This window comes from Theropithecus gelada, chromosome 14 (assembly GCF_003255815.1).
Source record: "Theropithecus gelada isolate Dixy chromosome 14, Tgel_1.0, whole genome shotgun sequence".
NCBI classification, from domain to species: domain Eukaryota; kingdom Metazoa; phylum Chordata; class Mammalia; order Primates; family Cercopithecidae; genus Theropithecus; species Theropithecus gelada.
The window spans coordinates 55,824,046-55,843,818 of NC_037682.1; the positions used below are offsets into that span (position 1 = coordinate 55,824,046).

General features: G+C 41.1%; 1 protein-coding gene across 2 annotated transcripts in view; it reads right to left on the reverse strand.

Annotated features, from left to right (window-relative positions):
- Positions 1 to 19,773, reverse strand: part of SWAP70 (switching B cell complex subunit SWAP70) — an 84,364-nt gene that overhangs the window by 23,285 nt on the left and 41,306 nt on the right. The window contains exons 3-4 of one of the 2 annotated variants that reach the window (XM_025357290.1): positions 14,566 to 14,739; positions 2,663 to 2,890 (exon numbers count right to left, since the gene is read on the reverse strand). In XM_025357290.1, the coding sequence (XP_025213075.1) occupies positions 2,663 to 2,890; positions 14,566 to 14,739 (402 nt within the window). The remainder of the gene's footprint in view (positions 1 to 2,662; positions 2,891 to 14,565; positions 14,740 to 19,773) is intronic. The other variant, XM_025357291.1, reaches the window with a different exon arrangement.

Below are 19,773 nucleotides of genomic sequence, written 5' to 3' on the forward strand. Positions count from 1 at the left end.
TATAAACAAAATAAAATACCTGAGATTTGCTTCAAAATAATACAGGAGAGTTTTTAAAGTAGGTGGGGTAGGATTAGCCATATGTTGGTGGTTACTGGAGTTGGCTGATGGGTATGTGGGAGTTCATTATACTGGTCTATTCCACTTAAAAAGAAAGAATGAACCCCTAACAATGATTCTCTGTAAATTAAATCCTCAATTAGGCCTGATGCAGTGGCTCATGCCTGTAATCCCAGCACTTTGGGTGGCCAAGGCAGGAGGATCGCTTGAGGCCAAGAGTTCAAGATCACCGTGGGCCACATAGTGAGACCTCATCTCTCCAAAAAGATTTTTTTTAGAAGGAGTAAACACTCTGTTGCCCAGGCTGGAATGCAGTGGGTGCGATCTCGGCTCACTGCAATCTCTCTGCCTCCCAGGTTCAAGTGATTCTCCTGCCTCAGCCTCCCGAGTAGCTGGCAAGCCACGATGCCTGGCTAATTTTTGTATTTTTAATAAAGACGGGGTTTCAACATGTTGGCCAGGATGGTCTCTAGCTCCTGACCTCGTGTTCTGCCCATCTCAGCCTCCCAAAGTGCTGAGATTACACGCGTGAGCCACTGCGCCCAGCCAAAATTTTTAAATAAAATAAGTAAAACCTCAATCAATGAAAATGCTAAAGCTTGGCCACATATATCTTCTCAACAAATACTCAAGGACTTCCACCTCTGGTACCAACCTACCTTTCTGCCTGACCTCTCAGTATTCTGAAGGAGGAACTGTGCCCCAGACCAGCAGGAAAATACTGCACCAGGAGTTCGAATACTGGCTTCTAAATGTGGCTTCTAAGCTAACACTCACTAGCTCTGTATTTCCTTCCCACAGATTGGCCTCAAAGGTGTGTGACTCAAATGTTTACTTAAGCAAAATTATACATTATTATAGGCCAAAGCCCTTCAGGCTTGTTTAAGAATAGTTGCTATTTTTAGTATTAAATCTACAGGTGTGATAGCGCATGACAGAATATACGTATCATTAAATATATATGATATCGATTGAAGTTTCAGTTGGTTATTATACTAAGTTCTAATCATATTACATATTCAGTTTCCTAATCTTTGGACATTTAAGCAAAAGCTATCTCATACTGCAATTCTACTACAGTCACATCCTGCCATCCTAAGAGGCTGAGAATTCCACTTCAGATGGAGACCACATCTCATACCTCTTTGTAGCACCAAAAACCTATACAAATTCAGCCTCAATGTTTATGATGTGCTCCGTTAGGAAAAAAAAAAGAACAAAGACAACACTATTACCTATGGAAGAAAGAAAGGATCAAAGTAAGGGAATCCCAAATCAGTTATCATTCAATATAATAATGTAAGAAGTTTCAAAGAGTCACCCAAAAAATATAAATTGTATTTAACAAGCATCAAGCTTCATCTGCTATGCTGGGTGCTAAGAAAAAGATGACAGTCTAAGTAAGACAAAAGCAACTTTGTAACATAAAGTATTTTTTTCTCCACAAACAGAGGCATTTTTCTGATTTTATAAAAATAATATAAAATCATATAGAAAGTCCAATAATACAGAAAGGAATAAAGAAGAAAAAAATTCACCAAAATCCCACCATCTAGAGGTGATCACTGTAAACATTTTGGCAAGCATCTTCCTGACAGCTCTACACACACACATTAACATTATCTGAAGGGGATTAAAAGGTATCTCCTGTTCAGAAATGTGGTTTTTTTTCCACTCAGCATTATGCCATGGAGATCTTTCTGGATAAATGGTTATGAATGCACACATGACAGAAAGATACTTTAAAAATACTTTGGAAATGGGCTGGGTGCGGTGGCTCACACCTGTAATGCCAGCACTTTGGGAGGCCAAGGCTAGTGGATCACAAGGTCAAAAGATCGACACCATCCTGGCCAACATGGTGAAATCCCATCTCTACCAAAAATACAAAAATTAGTTGGGCATGGTGGCACACGCCTATAGTCCCAGCTACTCAGAGGCTGAGCCAGGAGAATTGTTTGAACTTAGGAGGCAGAGGTTGCAGTGAGCCAAGATCATGCCACTGAACTCCAGCCTGGTGACAGAGTGAAATTCCGTCTCAAAAAAAAAAAGTTAATATATAATAATATATGTATTCTTAACTGTACTTAAAATTCTTAACTGTACTTTAAAATTGCACCAATAATTTTTTTAAATGAAAAGCCTAATACAAGACTGGAAAAATAAGAAATTTTATTCCTATTCAAAATCAGGCCAGGCCCAGTGGCTCACACCTGTAATCCCAGCACTTTGGGAGGCCGAGGTGGGTGGATTACTTGAGGTCAGGCATTCAAGACCAGCCTGGCCAACACGGTAAAACCCCATCTCTACTAAATATACAAAAATTAGCTGGGCATGGGAGTGCATGCCTTCAAGGCACGAGAATCCCCTGAACCCAGGAGATGGAAGTTGCAGTGAGCCAAGATCATGTCACTGCACTCCAGACTGGGCTACAGAGCAAGACTGCCTCAAAAAAAACCAAAAAAACAAAAAAACAAAAAACAAAAAAAACGCAATCAGTGTAAGAAAATAAGTGACTTATACTCATCTTTGTGATAAAAATATTAATTTTAAAATGTCAAATTCTAAAGATGAGAAAAAAATACAGTAACAGAATTCTTACCTGTTTTAACACATCTAATATAAGTTCATTAAAGACTTCATTAATTGCCATAGACACAGTCTGCCGATCCATGCCTTTGCTAAACTGTCCATTTCCAATAAGCTCAATAAGTTCCCACGCAGAAAGGCCATTTTTACTGTCATCAAAGTTGATTTTATAATGTTCAAATTGTTCTTGCTGCCAGCCTCCTCCCATAGCTTCTGTAAGCTTCTTAAGCAGGTATTCAATCTATATAAAGAATGTGAAAGGAACAATTATTTCCTAGTTAAAAAAAACTTTTTAACATAGTTATGTATTTATGTTATAAACACTGATATGTTCAACTTAGGAAATACTCTTTACCATTCCAGAAATGCCTATCTTTAAAGAGTCTCCTAAAATACAGGGAGAAGAGTATAAATAAATGCCACTGGTCTGTATTAGTGCAGAATAAGTAAAGTAATCAAAAACTGATAACCCTCTAATAGTGCAGTATATTTGTATGCAGAGCTAAAACAAACTGAACATATATGAGAATATACAAACGAATTAATGTGATCCAATTACTCTGTTAAATATTTCAGTATATCAGAACATTAGTCTTACTGAACATATAAGTGCCAAATTAAACATATCAAAGTAATACGTACAAGTTATTGATCAATTTACAAACTTTCCACATAAGCCAATTATTCAAAATTCATGCTGCTTCCTCCCACTGGAACACTACAATGTTGTAAATAATGGTGGAATACCTAGCCTGAGCAGGAAAAGCTTACTAAATCCTAAAACATCATACTTTGTATAGAAAATACTGCTATTGAAATAACAGCAGTTAGGCCAGGAGTGGTGGCTCACGCCTATAATCCCAACTCTTTGGGAGGCCAAAGCAGGAGGATCACTTGAAGCATGGAGTTCAAGACCAGCCTGGTCAACATGGTGAAACCCCATCTCTACTAAAAATACAAAAAAGTTAGCCAGGCATGTGGCACACACCTGTAATCCCAGCTACTCAGGTGGCTGACACATGAGAAACGCTTGAACCTAAGGCAGAGGTTGCAGTGAGCGGAGATCGTGCCACTGCACTCCAGCCTGGGCAACTGAGCAAGACTCTTGTTTAAAAAAAAAATAGTAAAGAAAGAAATAACAGCAGTTAAACAAAACAATAAGGCAGTAAAACTGAATGAGAATTGATACCTCTTATCTTCTGGAAAGCCCATATATCCTATAGTGCTCTCAAACTCAACATACGTACAAAAATAAATGAATCTTCTCTACCTTCCAAATGGCTTCCCCCTTCTATTATTGATTTCCATTAGGAAATAACACCATTCACACATCCATGTCGGGATTCTTGCTCCCCACCCTCCACATCAAACCAATGACAAAATCCTGCTGTTTTATTTCCCCAAATGAGCTCTCTAATAAGTTTGAAAACTGTGGGTTACGGCCCACTATGAAGTCAACTTAGTGGGTAGCAACAGCATTTTTTTTTTTAAATGGAATGAAAAACATGTGAGTTCATCCACAATAAAGAAACAGTGTTTTGTGATAAGTTTTGCTTTGAGTGTGTATGCATGCTGGGTCATGATATAAAATGTTTATCTTCCTATGGGTTGCAGTGATAATAAAATTTAAAACTTTGTCCCAGGCAGCTCTGAACTCTGTCACTCCTACGCAATCTGCTTTTGGTCAGGCCTCCTGGTTGGTATCCTTACCTCCAGGTCGCCCCCTTTTATATATATTCTGCCAGAGGGATTTTTCTAAAACGCAAGCCAGAGCCTGACACTCCCCTCTTTAAGCCCTGCCCTGGCTCCCGATCACCTCAAAGACAGAGGTCAAGCTCCTCTGCATCCCTTGGTGATCATCCCCCAGCCTGCTTTCTCAAACATGTCCCACCTCAGACTTTACACTCCACCAATACCGCCAATACCACAGATCAGGGGGCACAAACTTTTACTGTAAAGGGTTGACCAGTAAATATTTAAGCTTTGTGCCTCCCTATCACGTGTTTTTCCTTGATTTTGTTTTTTCACAACCCTTTAGAAATATAAAAACTATTCTTAGCACATGTGCCATGCAAATACAGGCTGTGGGCTGGATTTAGCCAGCAAGCTATAGTTTGCCACCACTTGCCATAGATTATAAGTAGTTTACCCTCTTACCATACTTTCCTTATGCTTTATGTCATTCCCCACTCTGTCTTCTCTGTCTAGAATACCTTTTCCCACCTCTCGACCCAGCTAATTGGTATTTATTCAAGTCCTACATCCTCTAGAATATTCCTACTCAAAATGAAGTATGCGGGCCAGTGACATCAGCACCACCTGGAAGCTTGTTAGAAATGAAGACTGTCAGACCAACCAAAGGACCAAAAATGAGAATCCATATTTTAACAAACACCCCTAGTACTTCCATATGCACACTGAAGTTTTGAGAAGCACTGCTGCTTTAGCAAACCTGCTCTGACCAACCCTAACCCAGGTCACATGTTCCTTTTCTAGGTCACTGCACTTAGCGTATTTACACTCATTTGTTTTTCTATGATTTTCTGCATTCCTTGTAGGAGGAACTATGTCCCACTCATCTTTAATCCCCAAAACTCAGCGTGGTACCTCAGAGCTCAACTAGTGCTTGCTAAACTGAAATTAACTAAGCTAAGCCTCAATTTTCTCTTCTACGAAATGGGCATAATAATACTTACAGAAATGCTGTGGGGTGAAATGAGGCAAATATGGAGCAATTTGCACAATGCCCATCACATAGCAGGTACTCCACTAATGTTGCTTCCCTTCTACACTGAGTGAAATACTATCCAACCGTTCAAAATTACATTTAAAGAAAGCATTTATGAAACAAAAGAAAGTGAAGAATGCAAAACTAAATTTACCTATGATTTCTACTGCACAAAGACTATGTAATTATTTTGACAAATATTTGTCAAAATATTTTAATATACAATAATATATTAATATATTTAAAATATTATAATATAATAAAATATAATAATAAATCAAAAATAGTAGGTTTAATTTGTTACTATAGGATCATGAGTTATTTTTTTTTTTTCTTCTTTGCATTTCCAATAATTTGGTTGTAATTTTTTTGTAAAATAACATATTTTAACAGAAAAATAGACATGCATGTTTGCAAGGGCATATACATTCACAAAATATCCCAAGTTCAAAAAATATCAAGAGAAGCCAGGTGTGGTGGCTCACGCCTGTAATCTCTTTGGGAAGCGGAGACAGGAGGATCACTTGAGGCCAGGAATTCAAGATCAGCCTAGGCAATATGGCAAGATCTCATCTCTAGAGAAAAATTAAAAAGTTAGCCAGGTGTGGTGGTACACGCCTGTAGTCTCAGCTACTCAGGAGGCTAAAAAGGGAAGATTGCTTGAGCCAAGGAATTTGAGGTTACAGTGAGTTATGATCACAACACTGCACTTAAGCTTGGGCAACAGGGCAAGGCCCTATCTCATTAAAAAAGTACATACATACATATTTATCTTACACCCTAAAAACAGCACATGGTAAGTGTTCACCAAAATTTACTTGTTGGAGAAAAACACAATTAGATCTTTCCTTTCTCTTGTTGGAGATATGTCATCTACTGTTAAACTTATCAGATATTATCAGGTTTTCCTTGGCTCTTTAAAGAGAAGTAACAGGGATAGGCAGAGGAAGAGAAAAAAAGAAAATGTTCAGAAAAAGAGGGAAAAGGGAAGAGGGAAGGAGAAAAGGGGACAGAAAAGAGAAAGGTATAAAAAGATTAAGAGATTGAAGGCCAGGCGTGGTGGTTCATGCCTGTCATCCCAGCACTTTGGGAGGCTGAGGTGGGCAGATCACCTGAGGCCAGGAGTTCCAGACCAGCCTGGCCAACATGGCAAAACCCCATCTCTACTAAAAATACAAAAATTAGCTGGGTGTGGTGGCGCACACCTGTAATCCCAGCTCCTCGGGAGGCTGAGGTAGGAGAACCGCTTGAACTCGGGAGGCACAGATTGCAGTGAGCCAAGATCGTGCCATTGCACTCCAGCCTGGGAGACAGAGCTAGACTTCATCTTTTAAAAATAAATAAATAAATAAGAAGAGATTGAAGAGATAAAAGCAAGAAAAAGAGAGTCAAAAAGGACATTAAGGTAAACAATTGCTCAAGGTAAAATAATCAGTAGCATTAACAGGTACAGAAATTTAATCTCCCTAAGGCAGCAAAAAGAAGGGTCCAGGCTGGCAGATTACAACTTAGGGTAAAAGGAGTACAGGCACAAGTCGAAGTTTCAGTAGCAAGGCAAAGGAAGCACATGTGTATAGCCACATGTGTGTGCAGGATGACTACACGTGGGTGAGACAAGATGGTGGAGCCGACTGACCATGTCCTGGCAGAAGTCAAGAATCAGTCTTAGCTCTTCCTCACCTACCTCTTACCGAACCCAAGCCATTCACACTCCAAGCTTCAGTTGCCTCTTCAAAATCAGATGACTTTTTAAGTTTGTAATTCAGAAAGCACCTATTAGCAGCAAACTCAGCTCTAGAAGTAGCTTGCCAGGTTCATCCTGAACCTTTCTGAAGGTGCCCTCCCAAGCTTTATGAAGTTGTCATTAGCACCCAGCTTCGATATGCTCAGCATTCCCAGTGTCTGTGCCAGACAACTAATCTAGATTCGTTTCCTGCTGACTTTCAACACAATCATATACTTACCATAACCAAATAACTTAAGGGCCTTTTGATTCATTATATCGGGCCAAGGAGAGACAAACATTACCATTCTCCACTATTCAATTATACTAAATAATAAATCACGTGTTGCCGTTTTAGTCTCTAGTGGCCTGCATCAATTCTAAGAGCTCATTCAGTTTCAGGAAGCAGCTAACTTCCTCCTTCCAAGCAAGTTTCACCAAAAATAACAAAGAATAAACTTTCAAGATACATGTGATTTTTGAGGCCTTCAGTTCCAAAATTTATTTTATTAAAAATTCTTTATAATCATTAATAAGGGGCATTTTATTGGCTTAATAGGTTTTATTTTATTTAGGGTCTCTTAAAACTATTTCAGGTTCAATTTTTAACTGCATCAAGGCAATTCTTCCAAATAAGTACACAAGAGACACATCCTGTTTTGTTCCTGGTTCTGTGAGAAACGAATACTAAATAAAAACTATACTTTGCAGGCACATATTTCCAGGAATATATTCTTACAAAAATTATGGAACCAACTCAAATGGGGAAACACTATTTCTTACATCTGTGTGACAGAAACCTCTTAACTTCACTATGTAAGTCACTTAAATATTTATTTAACAGACTTGACACTACTTTCTGGGTAACAGGAAACTGAATCAAAAGCAAACATTAACTCTTTTTTTTTTTTTTTTGAGATAGAGTCTCGCTCTGTTGCCCAGTGGCACGATCTTGGCTCACTGCAACCTCCACCTCCTGGGTTCAAGCAATTCTCCTGCCTCAACCTCCCAAATAGCTGGGATTATAGGCATGAGCCACCACACCTGGCTAACTGCCATGGTTCTATCTTTTTTTTTTTTTTTTTTTTTTTGAGACAGGGTCTCATTCTGTCACCCAGGCTGGAGGCAGTGGTGTGATCTTGGCTCACTGCAGCCTTGACCTCCCAGGCGAAAGCGATCCTCCCACTTCAGCACCCCTGCCTGGCTAGTTTTTTATATTTTTTGCAGAGACGGGGTTTCACCATGTTGCCCAGGCTGGTCTCGAATTCCTGAGCTCAAGTGATCAGCCTGCCTCGGCCTCCCAAAGTTCTGGGATTACAGGTGTGCGCCACTGCACCCAGCTGACAATTGTATCTTTTTTTTTGGATTCAGTGTCTCGCTCTGTCCCCCATGCTGGAGTGCTGGAGTGCTGGAGTGCAGGAGTGCAGTGGCATGATCACAGCTCACTACAATGTCCGCCTCCTGGGTGATCCTCCTACCTTAGCCTCCCAAGTAGCTAAGACTTCAGGCATGTGCCACTGTGCCGAAATAATTTTTGTATTTTTTGTAGAGACGAGGTTTCACCATGTTGCCCAGGCCGGTCTCAAACTTACAAGCTCAAGCAATCCTCCCGCCTCAACCTCTCAAAGATTGCAGGCATGAGCCACTGAGCCAGGCTGGTTATATCCTACATTGTATTAATTAAGGCTTAAAAAAAAAATCTTCCTTAAAAAACACTCTAGACTTAAACAAAATGCAAATGATCATTACGGTAAGTGGATTATTGGAAACAAATATTACTTTAAATTTATAAGCCTAAAAACTATTGATAAGATAACAAGTTAAACCCAGCTATATGTTCATGAAAAATTAAGACATTATACTACAGAATTTATTTTTTAAATATATCTGTTTTCACATTAAATTTTATTAAAATCTGTAAGTCTACAATCAGTCCAAATATAGTTTTTGAAGTGTTATTATTCAGAAAGGAAGCAAAAGCTAACAGAGAATGTATTTTTCATAATATAGCATAACCATGAGTTTGCAGTGCTTGGTCAAAGGCCAGGTGATAGGCTAAGAGCTCCATAAATACAAATCCATGTGTTTAACCTCAGGAGGGTAGTTCAGCAGCTAGACAAAGCAATCTCACATAAATCTACTCCAATGATCCCTTCTTTCCCCACACAAGCACTCCTGGCCCCAGAGGAAAATCTGTAAAACTAACTCAAATTCTACTTCTAACAAGAAGAAATGCTGAGAGAGTAAAAGCTGTCAAAGCACAGAGTGAGGTCCAAACAGTAACACAACAAGGTATGCTGCCTGGCTATTCTAACAAATCAAAGAAAGTCTGTTCATTTCTCAAATGAAATTAACTTGATTTGAAAGAGAATCAAGACATTTCTGTTAGCCTGCAAAGGCGAAGAAAAACATGCCAGGAGCCTTGGCTGGGCTCTGGCCTACAGAAACGCACATCAAGGCCCATGTGGGTCCCAATTCTTCGGGACACCTGCAGCACAAATCTCTCAAGTTTCTTAGGCAGAGTAGTCAGAAAACTGATGCTGACTGGCTCCCTTCACAGCCTGTGGCTCAATGGTGATTTAAAGCCATTGACATGTCATCCACATTAAGCAAGTGCCACCTAAGGCAATAAAAATACTCATTAATTTCTAATTCTGAAATCAGGAAAAGGTCACTTTCAAGTCCACCAAATATTTTAGTGATGGAAAAAAAAACATCAAAGGTAAAAGACCCACCCCACATTCAGTTTTTTGAAGAAAACACAATTAATTGTGGAACACAGTATAACCACAAAATGTTTTAAAATACTATAAATTTTTTTCTTTTTGAGACAAGGTCTGGCTCTATCTCCCAGGCTACAGTGCAGTGGCATGATGTCTGCTCACTGCAAGCTCCACCTCCCAGGCTCAAACCACCCTTTCAGACTCAAGCCATCCTCCCACCTAAGCCTCCCAAGTGGCTGGGACAACAGGTGCACACCACCATGCCCAGCTAATTTTTGTATTTTTTTGTAGACATGGGGTTTTACCAGTTTTACCATGTTGCCCAGGCTAGTCTTGAACTCATGAGCTCAAGCAATCTGCTCGCCTCAGCCTCCCAAAGTGCTGGGATTATAGGCTTCAGCCAATGTACCTAGTCTAAAATACTGTGAATTTTATTTGCACAGTTCTTTCAAGCAGCAGCTAGGTTTTAAAATCACCACTGGTATATCTTTCCTACAGACATTCCCTCTATACACCTCTGTATTAAGCTAGACAATTTCCTTGGACAAAAATTTCATAGCATGTTTTATTTTTCATTGCCTTTTTAACATACATATACGATTACATCATTATTGTTATTAAGCACTAAGAAACTGTTCCCACCACTACAGTGAAACCAATGAGCAACTAATTGTTAAATCCAAGGGCAACTTCTCACTTACCATTGTCTAATTTTTACATAGCATCTAATGCCAGTAACTACTTTTGTGCTTCTTAAAACTTTGTGTTTCTTAGACTCTATGACTCACCACTCTCCCAGTTCTCCTACCTCACAGCCTGTTCAATTCAGCTTCCTTTGCCAAACTACTTCCTCTTTCTGCTACAGAAATGGTCCCAAGGTTCCATCCTTGGCACTCATGTCTCCAACTACAGTCTTCCTCCCTGATCTAACCTACTCCTGTGGTTTTCCCATCTCTGTCTCCAGCCCTGGCCTCTCACAAGTTCTAGATAAACACTTCTAGTGCACAGCTCCACACGAGTGTTCCACCTAAAATCCCAAATGTACCAAACCCATCATCATGCAATATGTCCCAAATTTGTTCATCGTCCTACCATTCATTCACAAACACCCCTTTTAGTGAGCAGCTACCATAGGTCCAGGCACTTTATTTAATGTTTCACATACATCAATTTTTTCAATCCTCACAGAGTCCAATGAAGAAAGTAGTTATCCCCATTTTACAGATGGGGAACTCCAAACAGAGAGAGCGTGAGTAATTTGTCACACAGCTAATAAGTGGTAGAGTTGGGTTTCAAACCAGTCAGTCTGATTTCAGAGACCATGCTTTATTTTTTTATTTTTTTTTTTTTTTGAGACGGAGTCTTGCTCTGTCACCCAGGCTGGAGTGCTGTGGCCGGATCTCAGCTCACTGCAAGCTCCGCCTCCCGGGTTCCCGCCATTCTCCTGCCTCATCCTCCGGAGTAGCTGGGACTACAGGCGCCCGCCACCTCGCCCGGCTATTTTTTTTGTATTTTTTAGTAGAGACGGGGTTTCACCGTGTTCACCAGGATGGTCTCGATCTCCTGACCTCGTGATCCGCCCGTCTCGGCCTCCCAAAGTGCTGGGATTACAGGCTTGAGCCACCGCGCCCGGCCGAGACCATGCTTTAAACAAATACACTACCTTACTCCCCAGTTGCCCAGGCCTGAAACTTGTCTCTACTTCCCCACAGCCAGGCACTATATGCTTGGTCCTGTGACCTCTAGGTTCTTCCCGTCTGGCCTTCTTTTCCATTCTCACTATATATATATATTTTTTTTTTTGAGATGGAGTCTCGCTCTGTCGCCCAGGGTGGAGTGCAGTGGGCGGATCTCAGCTCACTGCAAGCTCCGCCTCCTGAGTTTACGCCATTCTCCTGCCTCAGCCTCCCGAGTAGCTGGGACTACAGGCGCCCGCCACCTCGCCCGGCTAGTTTTTTTTTTGTATTTTTTTAGTAGAGACGGGGTTTCACCGGGTTAGCCAGGATGGTCTTGATCCCCTGACCTTGTGATCCGCCCGTCTCAGCCTCCCAAAGTGCTGGGATTACAGGCTTGAGCCACCACGCCCGGCCTCTCACTGTATTTTAGTCCTCAATGCCACTTAGCTTCTTCTCACTGCCCATGTCTCCATATTTCATCTATTCACCTATCACTCTCTTCCTCAAAAATCATCAGCGGCTCATCTTTTCACACTGCCTACAGGATAAAGTCAAAACTCTCCAGCTTCGTCTACCACCTGTCTTCTTCACAGTCATCATGTTCCAGTGAGAAAGGACATGTATCATTCTTTTTTGACTGCCCAGCATTTAACCCTTTTCTTATGTCTGGGGAAATCCCTACCTGCCAATGTAGAAGCTGAAAATGCAAATGTATCCTTTCCAAGACTCCTTTGCAGCTAGTCCAAGGTGCCTGACCTAGGCCATGCCAATTAGATACATCATACCCTGATGGTAATTGGGAAGTGGGCACTATGGAGAACTCTCCCTCGTAGGAAGAACAGTTGCAAGAAGATTTGAGTTCTGGGGCAGTGATATGGTTTGGCTGTGTCCCTACCCAAATCTCACCTTGAATTCCCAGGTGTTGTGAGAGGGACCCGGTGGGAGGTAATTGAATCATGGGGGCAAGTCTTTCCTGTGCTGTTCTCGTAATAGCGAATAAGTCTCATGAGATCTGATGGTTTTATAAAGGAGAGTTTCCCTGCACAAGCTCTCTTCTCTCGTCTGCCACCACGTGGGATATGCTTTCACCTTCTGCCATGATTGTGAACCCTCCCCAGCCACGTGGAACTGTGTGTTCATTAAACCTCTTTCTTATATAAATTGCCCAGTCTTGGGTATGTCTTTATCAGCAGCATGAAAATGGACTAACACAGGCAGCAATCAGCGTCCAGGACCAGATGTATTCTGTGGTATAAGTGCAACACCCATCCTCTGGTGGCAGCAGCATTTTCCTTGTGGTTCCTCACTGAAGTGGCCAGTACAGTAAATAGAACAGACCAAATGGCATAGCCTCCACACCTGTTGTTTAAGCCATCATGATGATTCTGTAAGCTATCCAGTATCCCTTTTAAAAATTCCCTTTTAGGCCCTGCACAGTAGCTCATGCCTGTAATCCCAGCACTTTGGGAGGCTGAGGTAAAGGGATCACTTGAGGCCAGGAGTTTGATACCAGGCTGGGCAACATGGCAAGACCCCATCACTACAAAAAAAATTTTTTTTAATTAGCTGAATGTGGTGATGTATGCCTATAGTCCCGGCTATTCAGTAGGCTGAGACAGGAGGATCCCGTGAGCCCAAGAGGTTGAGAAAGGAGTGAGTCATGATTGCACCACTGCACTCCAGCCAGGGCAACAGAGTAAGACCCCGTCTCTTAAAAAAAAAAAAAAAAAAAAAGGCCAGATGTGGTGGCAGGCACCTGTAATCACAGCTACTTGGAGGGGTGGAGAATCATTTGAACCCAGGAAGTGGAGGTTGCAGTAAGCCAAGATTGCGCCATTGCACTCCAGCCTGGGCAGTAAGAGCGAAACCCTGTCTCAAAAAAAAAAAAAAAAAAAATTCCCCTTTTGGCTTGAATCAGCCAGTGTGGCTGTTTCTAAGTAAGCATCCTGACTGGCAACTCAGTCAAGCTGGCTACCTCCCTCAGTCCTTTTAGAACATGCCCTTTGCTTCCCTGACTCATAAAACACTGCCCACTGATGCTTCCATCCAGAATTCTCCTCTGCCTTCACTATTGGTCAAAATCTTTCCCACCCTTTAAGGCCTTGGTATGGCCTTTCTGAAGGGCAACTTTGCCTTGTTCATCTAATACCCTGAAAGTGTGCATTTCTTAGGACTCAAAATTCCACTGCTGGAAGTTTATCCAAAGAAAATAAGCAGACTAGTATGCAAAAATGTATGTAATAAGAGTAGTCATAAGAGTTACTGAGTACATATTAAGTGCCAGGCATTAAGCTAAATCCTTTAAATGCAGAACTTCACAACCCTTAGAGTAAACACTGTAATTAGCTTTATTTCACAGATGAGAAAATGAAGACTTGCAGGTTAAATCATTTGTCCAAGGTTAAGGGATTATAGATGACTTCTTTTTAAGTGTGGGGACTACAGCTGATTTTCATTGTGCATATTAATCTTTTCTAAATTTTCTACTATAATAACCATGTATTAACATGCATCACTTTTTAGGACAGTAAGATAACACAGAAGCCTTACTCCTATTAGTTTTTTCCTTTGGAAGCGTAGGGAAAATAACAAAACAAGCATTCTGTTTATTTTACTTTGAAAGGTATGGAAAGTCATCACCCTGGGCTTTGAAACAAGAATAGTATTTGCTCACACAAAACAGCCCTGAAAACAACATTCTGGATCTTATGTGTTTCCCATGTACCAGCACTCAGTCAGTTACATTTTGTCAATATGCAAGTAGAATTAAAATTATGTTGTGACTTGTACAGAATACTCTTTGAACATGAGGATAGATTCACTTATCATCATAGTCATTTAGAGAGGAAGAGACCCACTTTCCCTGCAAACCTCCAGGGGTATTACATGCCCCAAATTACTACATTTGGAAGGCTTTTCTATATTCAAGCTGCTTTGCCTCTGATCCAAAAACACTAGTCAAGGATCTCCTTCCATATCTATGCTGAATTAACAGAAAAAATACCAAGCCAGGTCTATTAAATGCTAAAATGACCAAGTAAAAACTCCCCAAGCCACACCCCTTACCTCTTCTGACACAATAATTAGTGGATACTTGTCCTCAGATAAAAAGTTGAAAATAACCCATACTTTAAATGCATCTTCTTCTGTAATGAGCAGGGGATTCTTTGTGAGGTTTTTTTTGACACATAGGGTCCAACACATCCTATTGAATTCAATCTTGTCAAAGTTGTCTTGGACCTAAAAAGGAATAAGGAAAAACTCCAACAAATCAGTCCGATATAAGCAGTATATAAGGCAAGTAAAATAGAAAGACAAAGCCTCCTTTGGCTCCCATTTTAATCACTCCAATTAACCAACAGCCATATCCTACATATTTGCTTTAAGTATTACACTTCCAGTGGCTCAATTAAGATGTTACATTTAGCATGACACTGAACCAACATCTGTCCATATCACTCCCTTGGCACATAAAATACTGACCTCTCAAATAGTTACTGTTTCATGTGTATACACTATCTTCCTATTAATAAATAGACTACCAATCCTAGCACTGACCTCTCAAATAGTTACTGTTTCATGTGTATACACTATCTTCCTATTAATAAATAAACTACCAATCCTAGCACATAGAAGAAACTGAGAATGTCAATTACTCAGTATGAGCCAAGTACAGGTACCTTATCTTTACATATACAGTCAAAGAAGAGGCTGGGCACGGTGGCTCATGCCCGTAATCCCAGCACTTTGGGAGGCCGAGGCAGGTGGATCACCTGAGGTCAGGAGTTTGAGACCAACCTGACAAACATGGAGAAACCCCATCTCTAGTGAAAATACAAAAATTAGCCGGGCATGGTGGCGCAGGCCTGAACCTGGGAGGCGGAGGTTGCAGTGAGCTGAGATAGCGCCATTGCACTCCAGTCTGGGCAACAAGAGCGAAACTCCATCTCAAAAAAAAAAAAAGAGGAAGAAGATACCTTCTTTTGGGGAAAATTATTTAACTGAAATTCTAGAACAGCAATCCTGCGATTCATTCATTTGTTCACATATCCAGTGTTCCCTCAGCATCTACTACGAGCCAAGTACTATGCTATAAACTAAGGATACAAAGATGAAGAACTAGGTCTGTGCTCTTAAAATGTTCACAGTTTATTAGGGAAAACAGATATGTAAATAAATTTTAATATAATTGTGTATAATTTAACAGTGTATAATTCAACAGAATTGTTCACTCATTTGACAAATAAAATTTAGATCCTAATTATTATTTGCCAAAGACAGTACAAAAATACTCAACATAATACTGGCCTGTTCCCAAGGAATGTAAAGACAATTACAGCAGAGTGTGACAAGTACTGCAATAGAGATAAGCAGAGGATTTTGTGGGAGCACTGAGGAGCTAACACAATCTTGAGATCTGGGGAAAAATTCACAGAAAGAGTGCCAGGACAACAGAGCTGAGTTCTCAAGGAGCATCAAGAGTCAAACAGATCAAGAATGGGATAAAGAGTATTCCAGGTAGAAGAGAATGTGTGAAAGCCCCCAAAGTGGAGGCAAGCATAGTCAGTTTGGAAGAACTGTGAGTATTTAATGAGGCACCTGGTGCTGGAGGGTGGTATAATCAAGGCTCTTCATAAGTGCAAGTAACAGAAACCACCTCGGGTGGAATTTATTGGAAAAACAATGGGTAACCTCACAGATCTAATGCAAAGGCTAGAAAAATCTAGGCTCTGAAATTAGGCTGGTATCAAGGTAGGGTAGGCAGCCAGAACTGCAGCTGAACCACTCATGGGAACAGTCCGGTGGAGACACCACTACCTGTATAACATGAGAGCACTCTCACTATTACCACTGCTACCACTGCCCCGTCCATGATCTTCTGTGTCACTCACTGCAGATTCGAAGTTCTATTGGCTGAGCCTGGGTCACATTCCTGTGCTCTAGCTGCCAAGGAGCAGGGAAAAAATCAGTACCTGAACTTTCCAGATGTTGAGGTGTGAGACAGGTCCTGTTCCCCACCACAACTCTGTAGAATTTCCCAAATGTAAGAAAAAAGTTCAGATGCTAAACAGACAGACAGACAGACAGACAGACACACACACACACACACACACACACACACACACACACAAAAGGTAAATTTCCACTACATGGGACACAGTGAAAGATGAGCCAGTGAGGTAGGTGAGCACCAGATCATTAAGAGATTTATCATTCATGTTAAGGAGTTAGGCCTTTATCTGGACTGAAAGAATTGAAGGTAGTAACAGATACACTCTTCATTTTAAAAGCCACATTCTGTACCAGTGCAGTGCCTCACTCCTGTAGTCCCAGCACTAGCGGAGGCTGATGCAAGAGAATTGCTTAAGGCTAGAAGTTTGAGACCAGCCTGGGCAATATAGCAAGACCTCATCTCTATTTATTTTTTAAATTAATATAAACAATGTTAAAAAAATAAAAATAAAAAATAGGCCAGGCACAGTGGCTCATGCCTATGTAATCTCAGCACTTTGGGAGGCCAAAGCATAAAGACTGCTTGAGCCCAGGAGTTTGAGACCAGCCTGGGCAACATAGAGAGACCCCGTATCTACAAATAATAATTTAAAAAATTAGCTGAGCACAACAGTGCATGCCTGTGGTCCCAGCTACTCAGGAAGCTGAGGCAGGAGGATTGCTTGTACCCAGGAGGTCAAGACTGCAGTGAGCCATGATCATGCCACTGCACTCCAGCCTTGGAGACAGGGCAAGACACTTTCTCAAAAAAAAAAAAAAAAATTTTTTTTTTGAAAATAAAAAAAAGGCCGGGCGCGGTGGCTCAAGCCTGTAATCCCAGCACTTTGGGAGGCCGAGGCGGGCGGATCACGAGGTCAGGAGATCGAGACCATCCTGGCTAACATGGTGAAACCCCGTCTCTACTAAAAATACAAAAAACTAGCCGGGCGTGGTGGCGGGCGCCTGTAGTCCCAGCTACTCGGAGGCTGAGGCAGGAGAATGGCCTGAACCTGGGAGGCGGAGCTTGCAGTGAGCTGAGATCGCGCCACTGCACTCCAGCCTGGGTGACACAGCGCGAGACTCCGTCTCAAAAAAAATAAATAAATAAAATAAAATAAAATAAAATAAAGTCATATTCTGGAATAGCATAGAAGATATACTAGAGGAGGCAGGCATGGGCAGCAGAATAATATCACCAAAGCATTTCTTTTTAGAAAGATATGAACAAAGCATTTTGTTTACTCTATGAAAGAAGTCACCAACTGTCTGCAGGCAGAAGTTTCACCTGATCTCTAATTTTATTTTGTAGTTGGCAAACTAGTCCTCCAGGAGTAGAAAGAGCTCCTTTGTGTTCTGCCTTTAGCACTTTGCCTCAGTCTAACACCATTTCCCATGGCCTCATCAAAAACAATTGATCCCATCGAGGGAAAGCAGCAGCAGCAGCAGAAGCAGCAATTGCGGCTGCTTTTCTTTTTTGGCTTATCACTATCACCTTGAAGACTTACTATATGCTAGGCATTTTATATGTGATTTCTCACTTAAATTTTGTATTAGTCCTATAAGGTTAATTACTGCCCCTATTTTACAGATCAGAAAATAAAGGTTCCAAAACACTGAGCATCCTTGAACAACATAGGTTTGAACTTCGAGGGTCCACTTAATGTGGATTGGATTTTCTTCTGCCTTTGCCACCACTGAGACAGCAAGACCAACAACTTCTGCCTCTTCCTCAGCCTACTCAATAAGAAGACAACGAGGATAAAGACCTTTATGATGATCTACTTCCATTGAATGAATAGTAGATATATTTGCTCTTCCTTATGAACTTCTTAATAACATTTTTTCTTTAGCCTACTTTATCATAAGAATAACTGTACATAATACATTTTACATTAAAATATGTACTAATCAACTGTTTATGTTATTGGTAAGCCTTCCAGTCAACAGTAGGCTATAAGAAGATAAGTTCTAGGGGAGTCAAAAGCTATCCTTCGAGGCCAGGCACAGTGGCTCATGCCTGTAATTCCAGCACTTTGGGAGGCCAAGGCGGGTGGATCGCTTGAGTTCAGGAGTTTGAGATCAGCCTGAGCAACATGGTGAAAGCCCGTCTCTATCAAAAATTCAAAAAATCAGCCAGGAGGCTGAGGGTGGGGGGAGATCGCACCACTACACTCCAGCCTAGGTGACAAAGTGAGAGACTCTGTCTCAAAAAAAAGTTATACTTGGATTTTCAACTGTGTGAGTTCAAGGGTCAACTGTACATTTACAAACTTCACATGGCTAGTAAATATCAAAACCAAAGTTTAAACTCAAGCTCAGCAGGGTGTGGTGGCTCACGGCTATAATTCCAATGCTTTGTGAGGCTGAGGTGGGAAGACTGCTTGAGATCGGGAGCTCGAGACCAATATGGGCAATATAGTGACATCTTATTTCTACAAAAAAGTTTTTTTTTTTTTAATTAGCTGAGCATGTTGGCATGTGCCTGTAGCCCCAGCTACTCAGGAGACTGAGGCAGGAGGATCACTTGAGCCTGGGAGGCAGAGGCTGCAATAAAGGCAAGACTGTGCTGCTGCACTCCAGCCTGGGCGACAGAGTGAGACTCTGTCTGAGGAAGAAAAAAAAATCCAGCCTGGGCAACATAGTGAGACTTCTGTCTCTAAAGAAAAACATTTTTTAATTAGTAGGGTATGGTGGTTTGTGCCTATAGTCCTAGCTTGTCAGGAGGCTGAGGTGGGAGTATCGTTTGAGCCCAGAAATTCACGGCTGTAGTGAGCTGTCATCATGCCACTGTACAAATCCACACTCTAGCCTGGGTGACAAAGCGCAACTCTGTCTCAAATGCCAGCTCTTCCCACCATCCCAAATTGCTTGTAGAACTCAGTAGGTGGAGGTCATCTATGGGATGAACGCCATCTACGCAGAACATTTCCAAGGCCACTACCACCAACTCTTATCTATCCACACCCCACAAAACACTAAGTGGAAGATATGTCACACAGGGGAAATGACATGTGCACAAAAGCTGATAGCCTTGCTCTGAGAACAAGAAGTGATTCTATGTGGATTATGTGGTGAATCATAGGGTTCCTGAGGGGAAGTGGCTAGATATACAGCTGGAAAAGCAAACATAAGACCAAATCACAAAGGGCTTCATAATTTTAAGAAATAGCCTGTAGGAAAACAGTTCAAGGATTTTAGAACAAAATACATAAAGAACTCCTACAATTCAATAACAGAAAAACAAATAAGCGAATTTTAAAATGGACAAAGAAATTATTCAAC